Source organism: Camelus bactrianus, chromosome 28 (assembly GCF_048773025.1).
Source record: "Camelus bactrianus isolate YW-2024 breed Bactrian camel chromosome 28, ASM4877302v1, whole genome shotgun sequence".
In the NCBI taxonomy this organism is placed as follows: domain Eukaryota; kingdom Metazoa; phylum Chordata; class Mammalia; order Artiodactyla; family Camelidae; genus Camelus; species Camelus bactrianus.
Window position 1 is genome coordinate 17,347,122 of NC_133566.1, and position 18,704 is coordinate 17,365,825.

Consider the following 18,704-nt stretch of genomic DNA (forward strand, 5'->3'; position numbering starts at 1 on the left):
TGGGACATGGGAATGTGTTTTTCACCCAGCTGATCTCATTTTCTGTACGCTGCTAAATCACAAGCTTCCTACAAATCTGAGAGGGGCCTGGGTTTCTTAATTATGCAACTTAAAGCACCGTGGAATTGTATTTGCATATACTATATATCTTATACGTTACTGTATACATTATATACACATTTTGTACAAGTCTCATAAAACCATATATACTATATACTTAAAGGGATTTTCAATAACAATTTCAATTATATACAACTGTCACCTTTAGTATACATTCAAACCAGATCAAATGGATGTGAACTATAAAACTCATTATGATCAATAATATTGGGAAACGAGCACACTCATATCTGGCAGAAGTAAAAACCCATGCACCCAACCAGAAAAAAATCTGACAATGTGTTACATCAAAGCCTTAAAATCATGCTGTCTTAGGAGTTCTGCTTTTAAATAATTATCCTAAATAAATTATAAATATACCACAACAGCATGTTTGTAATAGCAATAAACAATAGTTTCCAACAATACCAGGTTGTTTATATAAACTATATTCCATTAAAGTAAATACTTTGGAGCAAATAAAAATGAAGTTGTTGATTAAAAATGTATATTATATATACATAATATAATTGTGTGTATGCATATATATATATATATGCTAGAAATAGAAGGATGCTCACTATATAGTAAATTTTTAAAATAATTTCTAAAACAGGTTTAAACTTTCTGATAATTAAACATATAAAATTATAAAATGGAGAAATAAAATTGGGAAATGAATAAATCAAAATGTTAACATTAGTGAACTCTAGCAAGCAGGAACATTTTGGGTGACCATTTTTTCTTTTTGCTTAGCATATTTTCTCGTTTTTGTACAAGGATCATCTATTCACAGTAAGATATAACAAGACATTTCAAGACTAAATATCTTTATGTCTTATACTGTAAGATTATTTAAAGTTCAATAATCTCACCATTATCAGTAATATCTTCCTAAATTTTCTCTAGTGCCTTTTTATAACTTGAAATGGTCTCATTAAAAGCAAAAATTAGTAATGGGTTCTGTCCTACTTCCCTCAGTGTTTAGTTTAATTTGCTTTTTGAGCTTTGATAACCACTACAGGAGCTATAAACAATATTTAAAATCACTGGGGATAGAAAGAGCATTTCTTTGGCTGCAACTAAAATAACTCAAAAGAACTCCACTACACATATACTTAATCATTTTCTTTTCTCACTGAGTCCAGAATTTAACATACCAGTCAAATTTAACTTGGGAATAGGCAATGGTTCCGTTGGAACAGGATGATATGAAAACAAGGTAAACATTCCTCGTCCTACAGGAAGAGCCATAGTTCGCTGACACAACTGGAGCAATCTATAATTACAATGAAAACCAGCTTGTGAAAAAATTTTAACAAAAAAAACCATACTTTAATTTGTAGACAACTATTTCAAAGCAAACGTGCTGTGTATAATGAAGTCACATCAAAGTAAATCCACACAAAGATGTGGGTGAATCATTCAAACACAGTATTCTCATTTTAATACTCTTTCTACCATTAGAAACTCTGAAGAGGAGACACTTCCTTCTTTTGTTTCATATTTGGTTTGAATTAAAACCAGCTGCTCTATAAACCAAGCCAATTCTCCTTAGGCATTTGAAAAGTAAAACCTGGCTGTCAGAGGTGCAGGAGGACAAGGTACTAAGCACGGACAGTAGCGGCAGTCTGAGGGCCAAAGGGGTCGTAGCTCTGGGGACAAGAAGTCCAAAAGGTGTAACCAGTGCAAAGAATAGTCAATGCATATCTACAAGGTGCTGAAGCAGGTGTACCCCAACATCAGCACCTCTTCCAAGGCCATAAGCATCACGAAGTCATTTGTGAACCATGTGTTTGAGCAGCTAGCTCAGTACTTGGACTAAACCACAGTGACATCCTTGGACGTCCAGACGGCTGTGCGTCTCCTGCTGCCTGGGGACTTGGCCAAGCACACTGTGTCCGAGGGCACCAAGGCCGTCACCGAGTACACCAGCTCCAAGTGACCGAGGGCCTAACATTAGTAAAGAGTAAACTGCTCCCGCCAAAAAAAAAAAAAAAAAAATCAGCATCAAAGAATCAGTGAACTCTGATAATAATAACAACGGCTGACTGCACTGAACTTTGCTATGTACTGGGCAGTGTTTGAGGCACTATGCAGAAATGGCCCGCTTGATCCCCAGGGCAGCCTGTGAGGCGTGAACGCCGCAGTCATGCCTATTCTCACAGTTGAACTAAGTGCGGCAGCAAGAGGGTAAGTAACATGTCCAGTCGCCCAGCAGACAGCGGCCAAGCCTGGTTCCGGAGCCCACGCCAAGTCCCATGTCCTCACTTCTCCGTCACTCCACCTCCCCACTCAGGTGACTGACACCTGGGTATGTGCAGAGAGGAAGGGAGATTATGACTAACTCAGAGTTTCAGCAGCCTGTGCCTACGTGTAGACGGCCCTTCCCCTTTAAACAGGACAATATAGTAAGTAAAGTCAGGAGAACTAGAAAACAGTGGCAGAAGAATGACAAGTGACAGAGACGAGGTAGATAAAAGGACAGGTGAGAATTTTAAAATACAAGTTGAACTGTCCCAAGGCAACAGCTCAGGAACGTCACAGGCATGTGACGTTGCTTACTACTGAGTCTTACAATTTATCAAGGTGTCAGAGAGTGGCAGGAGAGAAGGCTCATACAGTATTACCTATCACATCAGAAAGAAAAATACTAGTGTTAAGTTTAAACTACATGTTAAAAAAAAAAACTCAAAACATTTTATTTTTCTGGTCAACCCACACAAGAATGAGTTCAGCATTTTGCTTTGTTTGTAAATTCTTGAGGTGACTACAAGCAAAATGGTTTTAGATTCGCCTTTTCTAAACAGCACATGGCTATATTTTAAGAGGAAGAGGCTCTGAAATACAACATATGTCATCAAATACCAAAATATTTTGAAAACATGTATGGTTTATTTAGGTTGGGAGAGAACTTAAAATACACGGTACTTTAAAGTATCTTTTTAGGGTTTTCAGCACTAAAAACCTCTGCCAAGAGATAACGACGTGTTCTCCTTTACCTGTTTTCTTTTTCCTCGATGAACTCGTGGTCACTGAGTTCCGGGTACTGCACCACATTGACACGCACAGGATGTGCACTTTGAAGGAGCCGTCGCACGTCCTGCACCCTCAAATCTTCACTCCATATTAATGACATCACCTCCTGATTCATGTCATTCATGCCATCATCCTCCTCCTCAGTGTCTGTTCCTGAAGGAACATCTGATGAGAGCACCTGAGTAACAGACTTGGTTGTAATAATAATTTAAAAACCAGTCGACCGCACGTAGTGAACATGAGGACACACAGGATGATGCACCAGGTCTGTATCAGCACAGAGAAAAAGTAAGTCCCAATGAATACTGGCACTCTGACCTAAAAGTCTTTTTTTTTTTAAGTATAATTATATTGCTTACTTGGAAATATTCTTTACTGAGCCTAGGAGAAAGCTTTCAATTTAGGACAAGAGTCAAGAGGCTGATTCCACTGAAAGAAAAATTCTAAATAAATTGTAAGAATCTAACTATATCCTAAATATTCCAAAAAGGAAACAAATTACTGCAAATGGAATATTAACACCTTTCACTGTTACTAAAGAACCCACACTAATTTAAACATTGACTTTGATTAACAGAAGCAGAGCACAACCTGGAAGGATATAACCAAGGTCTGGGGGAGGTGAGACAGTATTTTTTTACTTTCGTGGTTGGTTTTCACTTTTTTTTTCTATGTATGTTCCAAATAAAATTTCTTAAAAGGAAGGGATTAAATACAGCAAAACAAACGAGGAGTTAATTCCTTGGTTATTATTCTGCCCTCATAAGCCCAGCATGTACTTTAATAGGAGTCTTTCCAGTACAAATAATTCAATCAGACTTCAAGACAGATGTGAACAGCAGAAATCTTATTTTCTCTCAAAGAGTTGTATACTCCTTTCTCAAAAGATTAACTCCTAGGAGAAATGCTGACGTTCTGCAACATTTAATGTGGAAGCAACATTAGCCTGGGTAAAAAAAAATAATGGTAGGTATGGCTAGAGAATCTCTCTTACTTTAGTTGATTACTTTATTATAGTTTATTATAATTCCCACGAAATATCTAATTTTAAAAGAAACTATATTCTAAAGGTGAGTTAGCTATAAAACATAGACCCAAAGAGCCGATAAACTGATTTATGATGAGTTAGAAAATGTAGCCTCCAGTAACTGAACAAACTGAATTTAGACAAATACTTAAAACGACATTTAAACAGAGATGAGTGATTATCAACACCGCCTGGTCTTAGTGCTACTGATGTGCTCACTCACAGCAGCAGAAGAGGTCTAAACGCTGAAGGCTCATCTTGGTCAAGCGAAGGATAATCATATTGTTAGCAAAAAAAATTGGTTTTCTATCTAAAACAAGACAATGGTAATTCAACTAAGCGTTATTATTTAAGTGCAGATTAAAAGACAGATGCGCTGGTACGACCCTGCAGGAGATGGGAACCCCACAGAACCCACTTCTGTCAGGAACCCACTATGTAACCCTGATGTCAGGAATAAGTTCTGATACAGTCTCTGAAGAAGCATTAATAGCCTAAGGTCTCACGCGGATTATGAACAGTTACAATGTATGGATTATCATGTTTGTGTTCAAAGGCTAATAAGAGATGAGCCAAATTTACTGTTTTCTCAGAGACATAAAGTACCAAAGTCACCAGGATGGAATGGCCATCCCTGAATCCTCCTTGATCCTCAGGGTCATGCAGTGCTACTACTCACTGTTTTTAAAGTTAACGAGAGTTCTAGAAGAAATTTTAAAAGTTGTATTTTTTTAAGCTTTAAAAGAGGCTGATTTTAAAAGAGAAATAATTGGAGGGTAATGATGTATTTCACTTTCTATTTGTAGGTTCTTAGAACCCATTATTAAAAAAACAGATTTGAAGATTGATGAAGGACAGTATTTGAGGAAAATAACATTAAGACAGCTTCTAAACAACGTTATCGTCCCCTCAAAAAAAAAACCTTTTTAGAGGGGCTTCAGTTTTATATGATTAAAGATATATTTACACCTATTTAAAAGGTTAAATGCAAGAAATGCAACGCATCAAAAAAGTATGAAAGAGTAAATAGCTATGTATTAACTATTCAAAACCAGGATATAGGTGCTCCCCCGATTTCCTCACAATAATTACAAAGTAGTTAATTACTAGTATCACACAAGCAGGGAATCAGTCATAGCAGTTGTTCAGCTGACGCAGGGTCAAGGGAAAGAAAGGTCCAGGCGAGACAGAGCATTCACAAAACCTCCTGTTCCCATGTTCAATTTACAGTTAATAAGATCTGTCCAATTTTAAACCCTGTCTAGTACATAATATAATCTGACACATACACTTGCAGAAAGACTTAAAGGAAAACAAGTAACATTTCTACTTTGATTTTATGGAGGTGAAAACTGAACTTAGACTGGGTACGTTGATACTCACAGATTTCCCTTTGGGCAAGTTTCCTTCGCAGGCCTGCTTGGAGAGATCCTGACGTCCAATCAAGAGACAGACAGCTTCTGGCCAGTCTGAAGCAGGCTGCTCCCGGCAGTGATAAATCGCATCTCTGATGGGGAGAGCAATTCCAAAGGGAAGAGTTTCCAAGTCTCTTAAAGTGAAACCTTAGGGCGAAAGGAAGGGAGACATTTTTCCACTTAGACTTACCACTGTCCCAAATATCCCTGGTGAAGTTAGTAAACTCTATCCTAACAAGTAAGAAAGAAACTGACTTTATTCATCTTACTACCAGACCGGTGTCTCAACATCAGGAATTAGTATCAAAGTTTTCTTTAAAAAAAAAAAAAAGTTCCTAAAAACCTTGAGAAAAAGACAAACAATCCAATAGGAAAAACACAAAGGACAAAAAGACGTTTTCCTAAAAGGAAACACAAGCGGTCAATAAATGTATGAAAAAATGCTCTATCCAATGAGTGATCAGGGAAATGCAAATTAAAACCACTAGGAAATAGAATTGCACACTCACTTGACAAGCACATATTAAAGTTAATCAATACCAAGTGAAGGCAACTATGTAGAGCAACATTAATTTTCTTCCACAGCTGGTGGGAGGGGGTATATACTGGTCCAACCACTTTGGAAAATATTCAGTATGTATAATTATGTCCACCCCTACAGCCCATCAACAGCCATGCAGAAACTTGGGCACATGTGCACCAGGACATAAGTAGTAAAATATTCATTAGCAATGTTTCATCATGGCAAAAAAAAGGGGGGGAAGGGAGGAAAGAATCGAACGGCTACCATCAATAGAATGGATAAATAAGCTATGATATATAGTCAAGAAGTGGATTATACAGCAGTGACAATGAATGACCTACTGCTACATGCGTCAATATGGATGAATCTTTAAATAATAATATGGAGTAAAGGAAATAAGATAGTAAAAAACATATTTACATCAATATCCATTCACGTGACTTAAAAAACATACAACACTAAGCGATATATAAAGATGATAAAACTGCCAAAAAGAATGATGGAAGGAAATATACAATTTAGATGGGGTACCTGTACAGGTGGTCACCTGTAGCGCTGGGCTGTGTAAGAGACAGACACAGCTGAATGGACACACAGGCCCTTCTACTGCACTACAGTGTTTCCCTCCTAACGCTGGGCGACCAGTACATCAATGTTCACTTCACTCTCCAAATTACTATTCTCTAAGCATACATATTTTACATGCTGTTTTGTACATATACCACATTTCATTTAAGAAAATTTTCAAATCCTCAGGATAATTAAAATTTATTTTCCCTGTAATGATTTTCTAAATTTTATAGTACTATACATTATTTATGAATATAGAAAGTTGATTAAGTGTTGAGGTAAAATGTTTCCTTATATGAGAATTAACACTTTTGTTAAATATTATGTAACATACAAACGTATAGAACTCATCCAATATTTTTCAGCACAGGTATTTCATTATAATACTATGTATTTCAATTATTGGAATTTTCAAGGAAGCATATAAAAAAGAAAAGTAAAAAACGAAGTCATTCAGAACATTCTCTAGATAAGAATTCAGAAACATCCATAATATTCATTAAAGCATTACTTTCTAACAAATTATACTTTAACTCTCTCATTTTTTATATTTTCATATCAGTAATTTTTTTAATTTTTAGTTTTTTATAAAAAGCCACAACTTTTACTAAAAATTTCTTCAGTATTTCACTCTGTTTAAAACCTAGGGGCACAGGCTTTAGGAAGAAAGAGTAAATTCCTCCCTTCCTCTCCCCCGTCGCCAGTGAATCTGCATCTTGGTGCGCAAAATGTCTAGCCATCATTCAAATGCAGACCCTGAAGTAAGTTTACACAAATTACTTTTAGATTTTGCCAGAAATACTCATTTCTGACATCTGAGCATTACAATGGCTTCAAGTCTGAATGTGTAGTCGTTAGTGTTCTCCATTCTGAGGTCACTCGACAAAGCCACTGCCTCTACTGGTCTCAGAGGAATGACAAAGATTTTTCTTACCTATCGAGAAACCACAATCTAGTACCCCAGACCCTAGAACATGGAAGCTGGGAGACTGTCAGAGGAAGGAAGTGTGGCTCGGTGGGTCATGGTCTCGGCTCTGTGGGATCCTTTCCTACAGCGGGAGCCCCCCTCTTCTCATGCCGCCCAATTCTAGCGAGCTTGCAGGAAGCCTGGTTAGGAAGGAGGGGCCCAGGGACAGCAGGGGTTTCTCCCTGGCACTTCAGACACGTGAATAGTAACAGAGACTTACTTACCTACACTAGTCATCCAGACAACTAATCTCTCAGCTAGACTCGAAACTGGTGTGGAATGCCTGAAACTAAACCTGTGAGAGAACAAACATGGAGTTAGTTAACAGAACAGTAAAACACACTAGTGTTTTATATTTTCAGCATAAAAGCACAATCTGAATGAAAGTCACCTGTTCTCCTCTTGTTCTGCTTGTGACTTCTGGGGGGCTAAAAGGTAACAAAAGGAAACATTACTTTGATAGTTATTCTAATAAAGAAAATACATAATCTGTAGAAAACATTTGGAAATAAAAATTCATTAACAAACAATTCCTAAAAAAATAATAGAACAAGCAGTACTCTGGCAGGCTGGGAAGTATAAACATTTCCCTGAGGCTAAAACAGTCCTTTTTAGGCATACTGAAAATACAAAGGTTAGATTTTAAGTAATCTTGATCTCTCAAAATCAACCCCAGACTCTATACTAGAATGGTGTTTTTATGTCATCTCCAAAATGAAGCAAGACATGACCTCTAAAGCACATTTAGGAAATGTTTAATTTTATTTCAACTGATACCGACATCTATAAAAATTTGTTTTGGGAAGTCTAACCTTGGACTGACTTACTTATAGTTATTCTGGATAGATACTGTGAGGATTCATCAGAAACAGAGCTTTCATCACCAAGTATGTAGAGGGCGATACTCTGCATAAGGAAAAAAATTAACATTTTTTAAAATATTGAGGCATAATTACACACAGGAAAATTCATCTGTTTTAGATGCACAGCTCTTGCTGAAATCCACAGAGCAATGCACAAAAGGAAAAAAAAGTTGATTTCACTGTATAATTTTTTAAATTATATTGAAAAAGAAAAAAAAAATAAATAAACAAGTTTGGCAAGACTGTAAATACATACCAAGACTACAAGTCTGCTTCTTTCACAAATTCCAGGGAGGTAAGGATAGGGTGGCATTCCTTCGCCCTTCAAACAAGAGCTCACCCACTGATAAATACTCGGTGGCTCAGAAGTAAGAAATGATGGATGATGCATAAATCCTGTTTGACCTTTAGAATTAGACAAATGTTTATAAAGATACAAGAACACATTAAGACAATACTAATTCATTCTAAAGGAATAATAACCAACAATACCTGTCTTCTGCAAACAATCAGAATAACATTTTCCCACATCCTCCAAAATCTTTATGATTTCTACCACAGTAAATAACTAGAATTTAAGTGACTAATATCTTATCCAACCCTGGAAGGAAATTTAGCAAATTCTTGTGTTCAAGGCATATAAAGAATCTAACCAAAAATTTCTGCCCTAACCCTGAAGATGAGAAGACAGGAGAGATACCCAGGATTGTGCTGTGTTTTAACAACTGGGCCCCAATCCTATGTCCTTTTCACTCTGGATCTAAGACAGCACAATGGTTCTATATTTGTGCTGTCCAGGATGGCAACCACTAGTTCCATACGGCTACTGAGCGACTGACATGAGGTTAGTGCACCTGAGGTACTTAATTTTTAATATAATTAACCTACATAGCATATGGCTGGTAGTTACTAACTGGACAGCGCAGGTCTAGGGCAAAGCATCCTTGGCACTGGGAGCTCTAAGCTCTTGCAAGTCAGCACCATAGGGATGGGTAAAAGTTTCCCCCTCACTGAGGAAGTTATGACTTACTGCAAATCAGAGATCAAGCGCTACAAACTAAAATCTGCCTAGGGAAAACACACTGGCCCTGACTTACAGGCAAATGGTAAGAAATAGATCCTCTGCTCTTAACCAAGAAAAATACAAGTAAATGTCATTACGTTGTTCAGAAAAACTTTAACAGCATGAACACATACCTTGATCAACTGTGCACACTTGCCCAGTAGTTCTGACAAGCGTTGGATAATCTCTATAGTAATGATCTACATAAGGCTCCAATTTTAAGTCCCTAAAATAAGAGTATACAAAAAAGAAATAACAAGGAAGGCATTACAGCATTTTCCTCCCACAGAGTGTGGATTCATCAGATGAATTTTTCAATTTAAAATACTTATTTATGAGAAAGAAGGTAATCAATTTTAGTCTCTGTATTTTATTTCTTGGACTTTAAAATGCCCAGTACAACACATGCAACCAAAACTCCTCTTGCTAGATAAATTGTGTGGACGTAAAACTACTGCGAAACACCATGGTTCAGTTTCTCCTGTTATTTATTAGCTGTGTGATCTTCAGCAAGTCGGCTCTATGAAACTCAGTACTTTCCTCTAGAGAATGAGGAGGCACCAGTTAATTCACAAGTTTTTAAGATTAAATAAGAAAATATGTGTGAGAAATACCTTATAAAATGTAAAACATTATACACGTTACCTATTTCAGAGAGCCATAATTAGGGTTTGTAAATCATTTCATTACAAAACTATTTTCATCACAGTAATCATTTGTCATTAAGAGAGACTGACCGTCAACTAAAACTGCCACAACTCAGAAAAGAATTTCAGTATTTCAAGGAAATTAACAGAAAGTAGAAATGCACTACATCCTTAACTCAGAGGTTGGCATTTTGATTCAAAGTTAACTTACTTTATCATCAAGGGTCACAAAGGCTCAAATGACACCTAAGTATGACCTTTTGAATTCAGTATCAAACACAAGGTGCTAGAAAGACTGTTTAAAATTTTACTAACCTTATTGTGGATCCACTGCAAGAGCCTGAAAGGCAGGGATGACCACAGACTGAGACAACAAAGGGGCAGCAAAGACCGCCCACAACTAGCAAACAACGCCTGTTCTCAGAGACAAACTTGAGCAAGTTTCCTCATTGCTGAAATAGGGATCATAAGGCCTACTCCGACACTTTCTACATGTAAACTCGGACACTGTTAGTTGTCAACACTATCTGAACGTAGGCATTATTACAGAAACAGCATCACAGACTTTCCAACACAGAGCAACCAGTCATCCTGTCAAAACAGAGCCAAGCAGGTCACCTACCGTGTAACACACTTTTGTGACTTCCCACTAATCTTGGGACAAAGACCAGCAACCCCAGCATGACCCACAAGGCCCTTACATAGTGGATGTCCTCAAACAATTCTGTGGTTTGTAGAAAATGCTCTGGTTTTCTGAGAAGGTAGGTTTCAGGCGTTTATTTACAAAGTTCCTACGCGATATTCATGGCTAAGATCAAGCCATCTAACAACCTCCTGGACGCTTCTCATCTCCTCACAATATTTACCTTGCCAACTGAACGAGAAGTTCAACAAGTGAACGAATTCCTTCTCCCATCAGAGTATTCAGTTTAAGCTCCTCGTAGATAAGGTGAAGAACAAAAAAAATTGCAGGTATGTGAGCGAAGAGAAGTGTGGAAGAATCCACAGTCAGATTCTGCGAGAAGTCCTCGTCCTTCACCTGGGGGACTCCCAAAGGACTCAAACACAAAGATCGATTCAAAAGATGCGACTCGACGTCCTGGTGGTAGTCTGAATTTAACAAATACTCCCAGTCCTGAGAAGAATAAAAAGGGTATCAACTTTCAAATATTCCCTTCTTGCCACGTCGTCGTTAAAAAACAAAACCAAGTTCACTTAAAACAATTCACGCTCCATTTTCATATTAAGTTGTTAAGAATATGAGAAAGAATCACAACGCTGAAACACCAGAACCAACACCTAAACAGCTAAGCAGTTTCCAGATGCCAGCAATAAATGTTAGGACAAGCCACCTGTAAAAACCACTTGAAAAAAAGCAGTCATGCGCTTTTAGGGAAGAGACTTGGGAAGAAGAATCCTACTACTTAGGTAGAGATTGAGAGAGAAAAATTTAAGGTTATCTTAAGCAACGTCTTATGAGCCAAAAGTAAAGAAGGAAAAGGTGCGAAGTGTGGACAGGCAGATGGAGGCACCACTTCACTGATTTGGGTTTTGGCAGGAGGAGGCACCTGCTTGTATCCCGTTGGTATATTTATCTTTCCACGTGTGTAAGATGCTGGGGCCAGTGATACAACCTAATAACCAACTGAATTTTACACTCAGACTGCACCACACTTACTTTGTAAGTACGGAGTCTGTTTTACTTTCTACTTGTGATTTATTGTATTGTGCTGAGAGAGTATAGTCTATGGTTTCTTCAGAACCTGGAATTTACTGTTTTTGTCAGGCTTAATACAGTGTGTCATTCTAACTTAAAAGCTCCCGGAATAGATACTGAATCAACCATAACAGTAAAAAGATTTTAAGTCGGACAACCAAAATAAGAAATTCTGGGGGGAGGGTATAGCTCAGTGGTAGAGTGCATGCCTAGCATGCACAAGGTTCTGGGTTCAATCCCCGGAACCTCCATTAAAAATAAATAAATAAAAACCTAATTACCTCCTCCCCCTCTAAAAATAAATTTAAAATTTTGTTTAAAATTCTGCTTACCTAAAGGCACTGTCAGGCCACATACTGGGAGAAAATACTCCCAAAATACACAAATGACAAAGAACTCATATCAAAAATAACCCACATTCCTCTCAAGAGCAAACCATTTCCATCATTCCATAAAGTTCCCTTGTGCCATTTGTACTTTCATTCTGATACGTTTGAGAACCTGAATTAGAAAAACACTGCATAGAAAGGTAAATGCTATCACTTTAGGTGATCAATTGGCAATAAAACATCTATAAATCCAAACTCAAATCATGCATTAAGTAGGTTTGGTAATTTTTAGATGATCATTAAAGACAAAAGTGAATATATAACCACTGAAAACATAACAGATCCTACCTTCAAAATAACAGTATTAAAATAAGCAAAAGGTGCTAGAAGTGCACACAAACCAACAGGAACACCACAAATGTGGGGGAACAGTGAAAGAACCCACAAATTAATTTACATTAGCAAGAAAAAAACAATGCTTACATCATCAGATCCCGTCTCTGAAGTCCTTGCTTTTTTGGGTGCAATGACTGGGGAAAGTGATCCTTCAAAGTCAAACTGGAAGATAACCCCAAAAGAGAAGACAAAATCACAGATTTATCACTGCCAAGTGAATCTTAGAAGATTCAGAAATCAGTTCTACCAGTTGTAGAAACTGAGGACAGTCATCAAAACTCTTTTTTTAAATCTGGAAAAACATGGTACGAATCCCTTCCTTCTAGGGCCCTTGTGAAATGGAATGAAACCCTACACGTAAACCCTGAGCGCGTGCCCGGGCTCACAGGAGCCCAGTGGTCGTTCCCTTCCCTCCCCGACTCCTCTGGTGACACAGATCTTCACTCCTTCAGAAGAACAAGGGCCACAGACCGCATCCAAAATACGCCAAGTCTCAAAGAATCGACCCAATGTTAGCCAAATGTCAGAACTAAGAGACATTTACTTGGAGTCTGTCTACCGTGGACAGTCTAACAGTTCTATGGCAGAGATGGGTAACTACTCTCCAAAATCCGTGTTCTCCTCTTTTTCTAGGACCTATGGCCAGGTTACATGTCCCTGCCCCCTCACAGAGTTAGGTGTGGCCCTGTGACAGTGTGGCTATGAACGAAAGAGGAGGTCACCACTGCCAGGCCCAGGTCATGAAGACCTCCATGGGTGTCCCCCGGGCTCTGTCCCCTGCAGCTCACTGGATGGAGTCAACTCTAGGGCCATCTCTGAAGCCTCATGTTGAAGAGGACAGGTGCTCCAACAGTCCGGGTCTCTAATTTTGTAAGTAACCTATCAAGGGCCTGTGGGGAAGCTTCCGAGGAGGGAGATGAGGAATGCAGCTTTTTATCATTAACAAACTAGACACTTAGGCTAAAGCACTTTAAAATCCACTTCAAATCAAACCTTCCTCCTCACAGACCAAGCAATCTGTGTGTGAAAAGTCGAGGCTTCCAAAAACAGCATTAAGCCGTGAGTCATGAGACACACTGCAGGCCCAGTACTGAGCAAATCTCTAGTCTGTGATCTCTTTGTGATTCAGTTTCTTCATCAATAAACCAAGACGACTACTATTACTAATCCTAGCAGAACCAGCAGCCATTTACAAAGATGAAATGAGAAATAGCAGTCAAAGTGCTCTACCACGTTATAAAACGTGATCATTCTAATTACTAGTAAAATAGTATTAACACTAAATACTTGGTTTATAATGTACAGACACAATAAGCCTTAGTATTATTCTGTTTTGTTGAATGAGGGATGCCTTCTAGTAAACTGACCTGTTATACACTCTGAATGCTGTATTGCCAGTTAGGCAAACATTTGCTTTGATAACAACAGAATAACTCAAGAAGAAAATCAATTTTATGTACTTACATTTCTTGTCCAGGCTAAGCGGTCTGTGTTATAACCCATCATGTTCATGAGACAAATCACAAATAAATTCCACTCTGAGTGGTAACTGGGTCCTCCCGGAGCGCTGTGGACACTGTACCACTTGACAAGCATCTGAACAGCTATTTCTTTTGGCAGGATAAACTTAATTGCTTGCAAACATGTTTGCACTGTTAAAAGCAAAGATTAATTTTAGTATGCTTCCTATGTATGCATTCTTTTCCCTTTTGAATAAGAACATTTTTAAACAACTACCATGTAAAGGTCAATTACTATGAACAGAGAACTGTCATTAAAGAGCCAGTGGGATGCTGACCTAGCCAATCATTTGACACTGAGTTCAACAGCGCTTACAAGAGGTCTTAGAACAGATTTTCAATCATTAATTTGTATCAGAAATAAAATAACCAAACATCCCATTTTAATAACTCAAGCAGACTCCAATTTTATTAAAACATTTTTGATTGTATTTTTACTATAATATCAAGTTTTAGTGAGTTAAGGCAATTATTTTAATTTCTCAATTTCTCTAACAATGAGAGATCTATTTTTGGATTAAAACTCATCAAATATGCCAAAAACTATTTAGTTACTTGAGCTTCCTTGTTGCTCAGATTTTCCTGCAAGAGGCATGACCACACACTTGGAATCGCGCTGCGTGGCACTGCTCATCATAAGCTCCCTCACAGAAGCAGAGCCAGCACATCCTTCCAGTGCACCCCCGGCTTAGAGCCCACGTGGAGTGAACAGCACAAAAGTGCTCCCCTGCTCTTTACAATTTCTCTGCACAGTAAAACCTCCATCCCATGGCTTCAAAAACAGCCAAAATTTTAAAACCCCAATTATTAATGCAAACCAGCAATTACTCCAAATCTTCTAAATCAAACTAAGAACACACAAAAGTGAGGTTCGATCCTCAGTCGTACCCAATTCAGAGGTGGCAATTTCAGGAATAGTGATCCTAACCATGGAGCCATTACTCAGTTCCTGAGAAAAGAATGGAAACAAACAAGAGCAAGTAAACAGAATCTGCGCATTCAGGCTTTGAATGTCTTAAAAATAGCTGGTGACTGTTTGCCTGTCAAAGCAAATCCAAAAAGTACATGAATAAGCAGTAATATCTTTCAAACAAAATTGAATACTTTGAAATTTCAGAAACAATAAACGTGCTTATTTGTAAAACATTTGCAAAAAGTCTTGTCTTTAATAAAGTGTCTAATTTTCATGTAGACATTGAGTCACCATCACCCAGAAGTCTCACTTTTAAAGATAAAAATCATGTCCATATAAAATTCAACCGATTAAATACGCTTTGTTTTCAATAAATTTTTAATAAACTTCAGAAAAGTTGCTTTTTAAAAATGGTGCAAAAAAAATGACACATTACAGGAGATTTTAAAAATCACAACAAATATATGTTTCCATTTTTCAGACAAAATCCTTCATCCTAACAAATTTTAAACAACCCTAATTCTTGGAAAGCTACCTAACCTTTTAAAAATAAGCACGTATACTTACTAGAGTTACTCTGTTGTGGACAGGGTCTCTGATGGAATGAATGTACGTTCCAAGCTGCTGGAAAGTACAATCCTCATTACAGAGAGACTCATGAAGCTTGGAAGAATCCCTCAGTTCTGGAACTGGGGACAACAGAACAGCCTGCAAAAGCCACAAATACAACACCTATGAAGCATTTGGGGGGAAAGTGAGGATAAAGAAATGTTGTCTTTTTTGCGTATGGTCTAACTAACACTTGTACATAATGATTTAAAACCATTCTGCTCTAGGTATGATGAAGTACTTCGTAGCAGACCAAGGTCCTCACCAAGAGCAACTAGAAAAAGTAGATAAAAAGAGCAGAACATCTGACTGATGGCACTGGAGAACTGTGGACACATGTGGAATCAAGGGGCCACGACTAGGACAGAAAGGGGGAATAAGAAACGGGGTGGCCCAAAATTCTTACACCACTTTTCCCCACTCTGGGCATCTGCAGTATTTGGTGGATTCTGGGGAGGAGGGAGTATGGGCAGATGAGGGTGGCCTGGACGGCCGTGGCTAAGAGGAAGAGAAGGCAACACTTCTGGTGATGCTACAAGGCTAGAGACGTAGACTGTAACTCAGCTAAGACAGGTGACTTGAGGCTCTAAGGAGAGAGAACAATGAGAAAGCAGACATGAAAAAGGGACTTGGTGATGTTTCCCCTACAGGCAAGTGTTTGTTCTGAAAACATAAGAACAATATTTTTTCCTGCAGTTGGGGGGTATGCAAACAAAATTTTTAAATCATCTTAGTTAATATGCAGATGCTTTCTATTTTAAATCCAGTCATGACCTCCAGCCCTTTTGGTATTTCTGTAAATCATTTTATAGGACTTCTCCAAGTGAATATTTTGTCAACACTAAAAGCCAATCAAGCATAAGATGTATTTATTATTTATTTATTATGTTTATTTACTACTCCAAAAGCTGCCCCCAAAAAACTGGCTGCACTTGTCCCGGATCTAAGCCTAATTGCACGGTCTCAGAGAGAGGTGGAAAAGCCATCAGCCAGTGTGTTACACTAGGGTCTCCCTGAGATCTCACAGCTGGCAACAGATACACTAACCATTCCTGGGCATATGTAATTCTAAGATGGGAACCACTTTACGTTATAAAAGAATTCCTCTAAATCACACAAAACCCTCCGATAATTCTCCAGCTCTTCTCTAGAAGTTCTGCAAATGCCTTGGCTTAAAGGGAACTTTGCACCTGTATGCAACATTGCACCTGTTTAAAAAATGAAATCAGTGCCTAGACATTTCCAATACAACTGCCAGCACCAACCTTCACTCTGAACTGCCCCTCAACACCTACACTCAGATGTCTCTCAAATCCAGACCACTTTTCTCCAGGCTTCCTAACTTGGTCAGTGTGGGTATCCACCCAGGTACCCCACATCTCTCCCCAGCAGAGCACAGCACCAATCAGCTGACAGGCTGTCATCTCTCCCTCCTCCAGGCCCCTCAAGTCACTCTCCTCCTTCCCAGGACACTGCCGGAGCTCAGACCCAAATTTTTGCACGTCTTACAATGACACAGTCAGCTACATCTGGGATCTAACTGGTCTCCCTATCTTCAATCCCAAGATAAGCCTATCTAATCCTAACATTCTTAACTCCATCCTCAAAACCTGGAATGCCCAGGTGACGGCATTCAGAATAAAAACCACCTTTTCATCCTTTCCTCTTTAAAAGCATGTTAGGAAGAGTGTAAATCCCAGCTCTATCACTTATTAGCTGTATGTCTTTAGACAAGTAATTTCTTTGTACCTCTATGTACCCATTTGTAAAAGAAGGATTAATCTTTTCCTAATAAGGCTCTTCCATGGCATTAAATGAGTTAGTACATATAAAACACTGGGGTCAGTGCCTCGCACACAGATAACACTGGGAAACAGGTTGTTATCATTATCCCTGCTCTGCCTCACCCAGCAGACTGCCTGTACTTCTGCAAGCATTCATTGCATAGGCTTGCTGAGTCTTAACTTCTGCGCTAGGAGATGGAGAAACAAATAGGCATTAAAAATGTTCCACACTCTCCTGCCTCCACACCCATGCCCACAGGACTCCTCTTTATACCAGTGCCCCTTTCCACTCCAACATCCCACTCATCCTCCAGGTCCTTACCACACTGGACATGTCTCTCAGAGATGAGCCTTTGGTTCTGCCACACCATCCCATCAGAATGTATCTTTCATCGATGAATCTCCTATGGTGCTTTGTGCTTTCTGCTCCTCATTCGTAAGTCTTTAATGGTCTCCTCTAAACCATAATTTCTTAAAACAGACAGTACATCTATTCCACGCAAGTAAATTGTGAGATCCCTCGATGAAAAGAATGCATCACTTTCCTCACTGTAACACCTTCAAAAACTACCTTATATATCACAGGGGAAGTCAAGGTAGGTTTACTGAATAGCCTGTGTTTGAAAATATTTATATTCTACAAGCATTAACTAAACTTCCAAATTCTGTCATTTTTCAACAGAAAAGAAGTTAATCACGGAAAGAATTAATATTTGGCCAAACTTCTTTAAAACACTATTAATTTCTGACAACACCTAATCCCCATCTTACCTCATCCAGGGACCCAAGCAGCTTCCTCAGAGGGTTAGGGGTGCTGATGCTGTCCAGCGGAGTGCTGGGCCGAGGCATCGTGCTGGACATCGTCAGGGAAGGAGTTGGCAGCCCAGGAATAAACACCTTTCCCACCTTTAAGCAAAAAAGTGTGGGGAAAATATATTAGCTTTAATGCATCATATTCTTAAATAAAACATTAAGGCATGTAAGCATGTATTTCCTTTGACAGTTCAAAGCTCACCAAATACAACTAAAAAGCAAAGAGAGTTAAAATTTTAATAATGTATCAAATTCCACCATCCAACTACAGTATCTTGGCATAAATTCCTTTAGTCTAATTCCTTCTTTTCATTACTGAGGACCATTTTTTTGCAGGAAATAGGGGGAATATTAATAAAGTCAAGACATTATACAAAATTCAAGTATACTATGCATTTTTCCACCTTGAG

General features: G+C 38.4%; 1 protein-coding gene and 1 pseudogene across 16 annotated transcripts in view; one reads left to right on the forward strand and one right to left on the reverse strand.

Annotated features, from left to right (window-relative positions):
- ANAPC1 (anaphase promoting complex subunit 1) overlaps window positions 1-18,704 on the reverse strand; it is a 394,152-nt gene that overhangs the window by 355,597 nt on the left and 19,851 nt on the right. For all 16 annotated transcript variants that reach the window (XR_012502944.1, XR_012502949.1, XR_012502945.1 and 13 more), the window contains 14 exons: window positions 18,253-18,387; window positions 15,656-15,796; window positions 15,064-15,124; window positions 14,120-14,307; window positions 12,743-12,817; window positions 11,080-11,348; window positions 9,701-9,792; window positions 8,760-8,908; window positions 8,468-8,546; window positions 8,032-8,068; window positions 7,865-7,935; window positions 5,549-5,727; window positions 3,102-3,316; window positions 1,260-1,378 (listed from right to left, as the gene is read on the reverse strand). Coding sequence is in view for 5 of the 16 variants with exons in the window: in XM_074354503.1 (XP_074210604.1) it covers window positions 1,260-1,378; window positions 3,102-3,316; window positions 5,549-5,727; window positions 7,865-7,935; window positions 8,032-8,068; window positions 8,468-8,546; window positions 8,760-8,908; window positions 9,701-9,792; window positions 11,080-11,348; window positions 12,743-12,817; window positions 14,120-14,307; window positions 15,064-15,124; window positions 15,656-15,796; window positions 18,253-18,387 (1,810 nt within the window). In the remaining 11 variants the exon portion in view is untranslated. The remainder of the gene's footprint in view (window positions 1-1,259; window positions 1,379-3,101; window positions 3,317-5,548; window positions 5,728-7,864; window positions 7,936-8,031; window positions 8,069-8,467; window positions 8,547-8,759; window positions 8,909-9,700; window positions 9,793-11,079; window positions 11,349-12,742; window positions 12,818-14,119; window positions 14,308-15,063; window positions 15,125-15,655; window positions 15,797-18,252; window positions 18,388-18,704) is intronic.
- Window positions 1,478-2,496, forward strand: LOC123618069 (histone H2B type 2-K1-like; annotated as a pseudogene).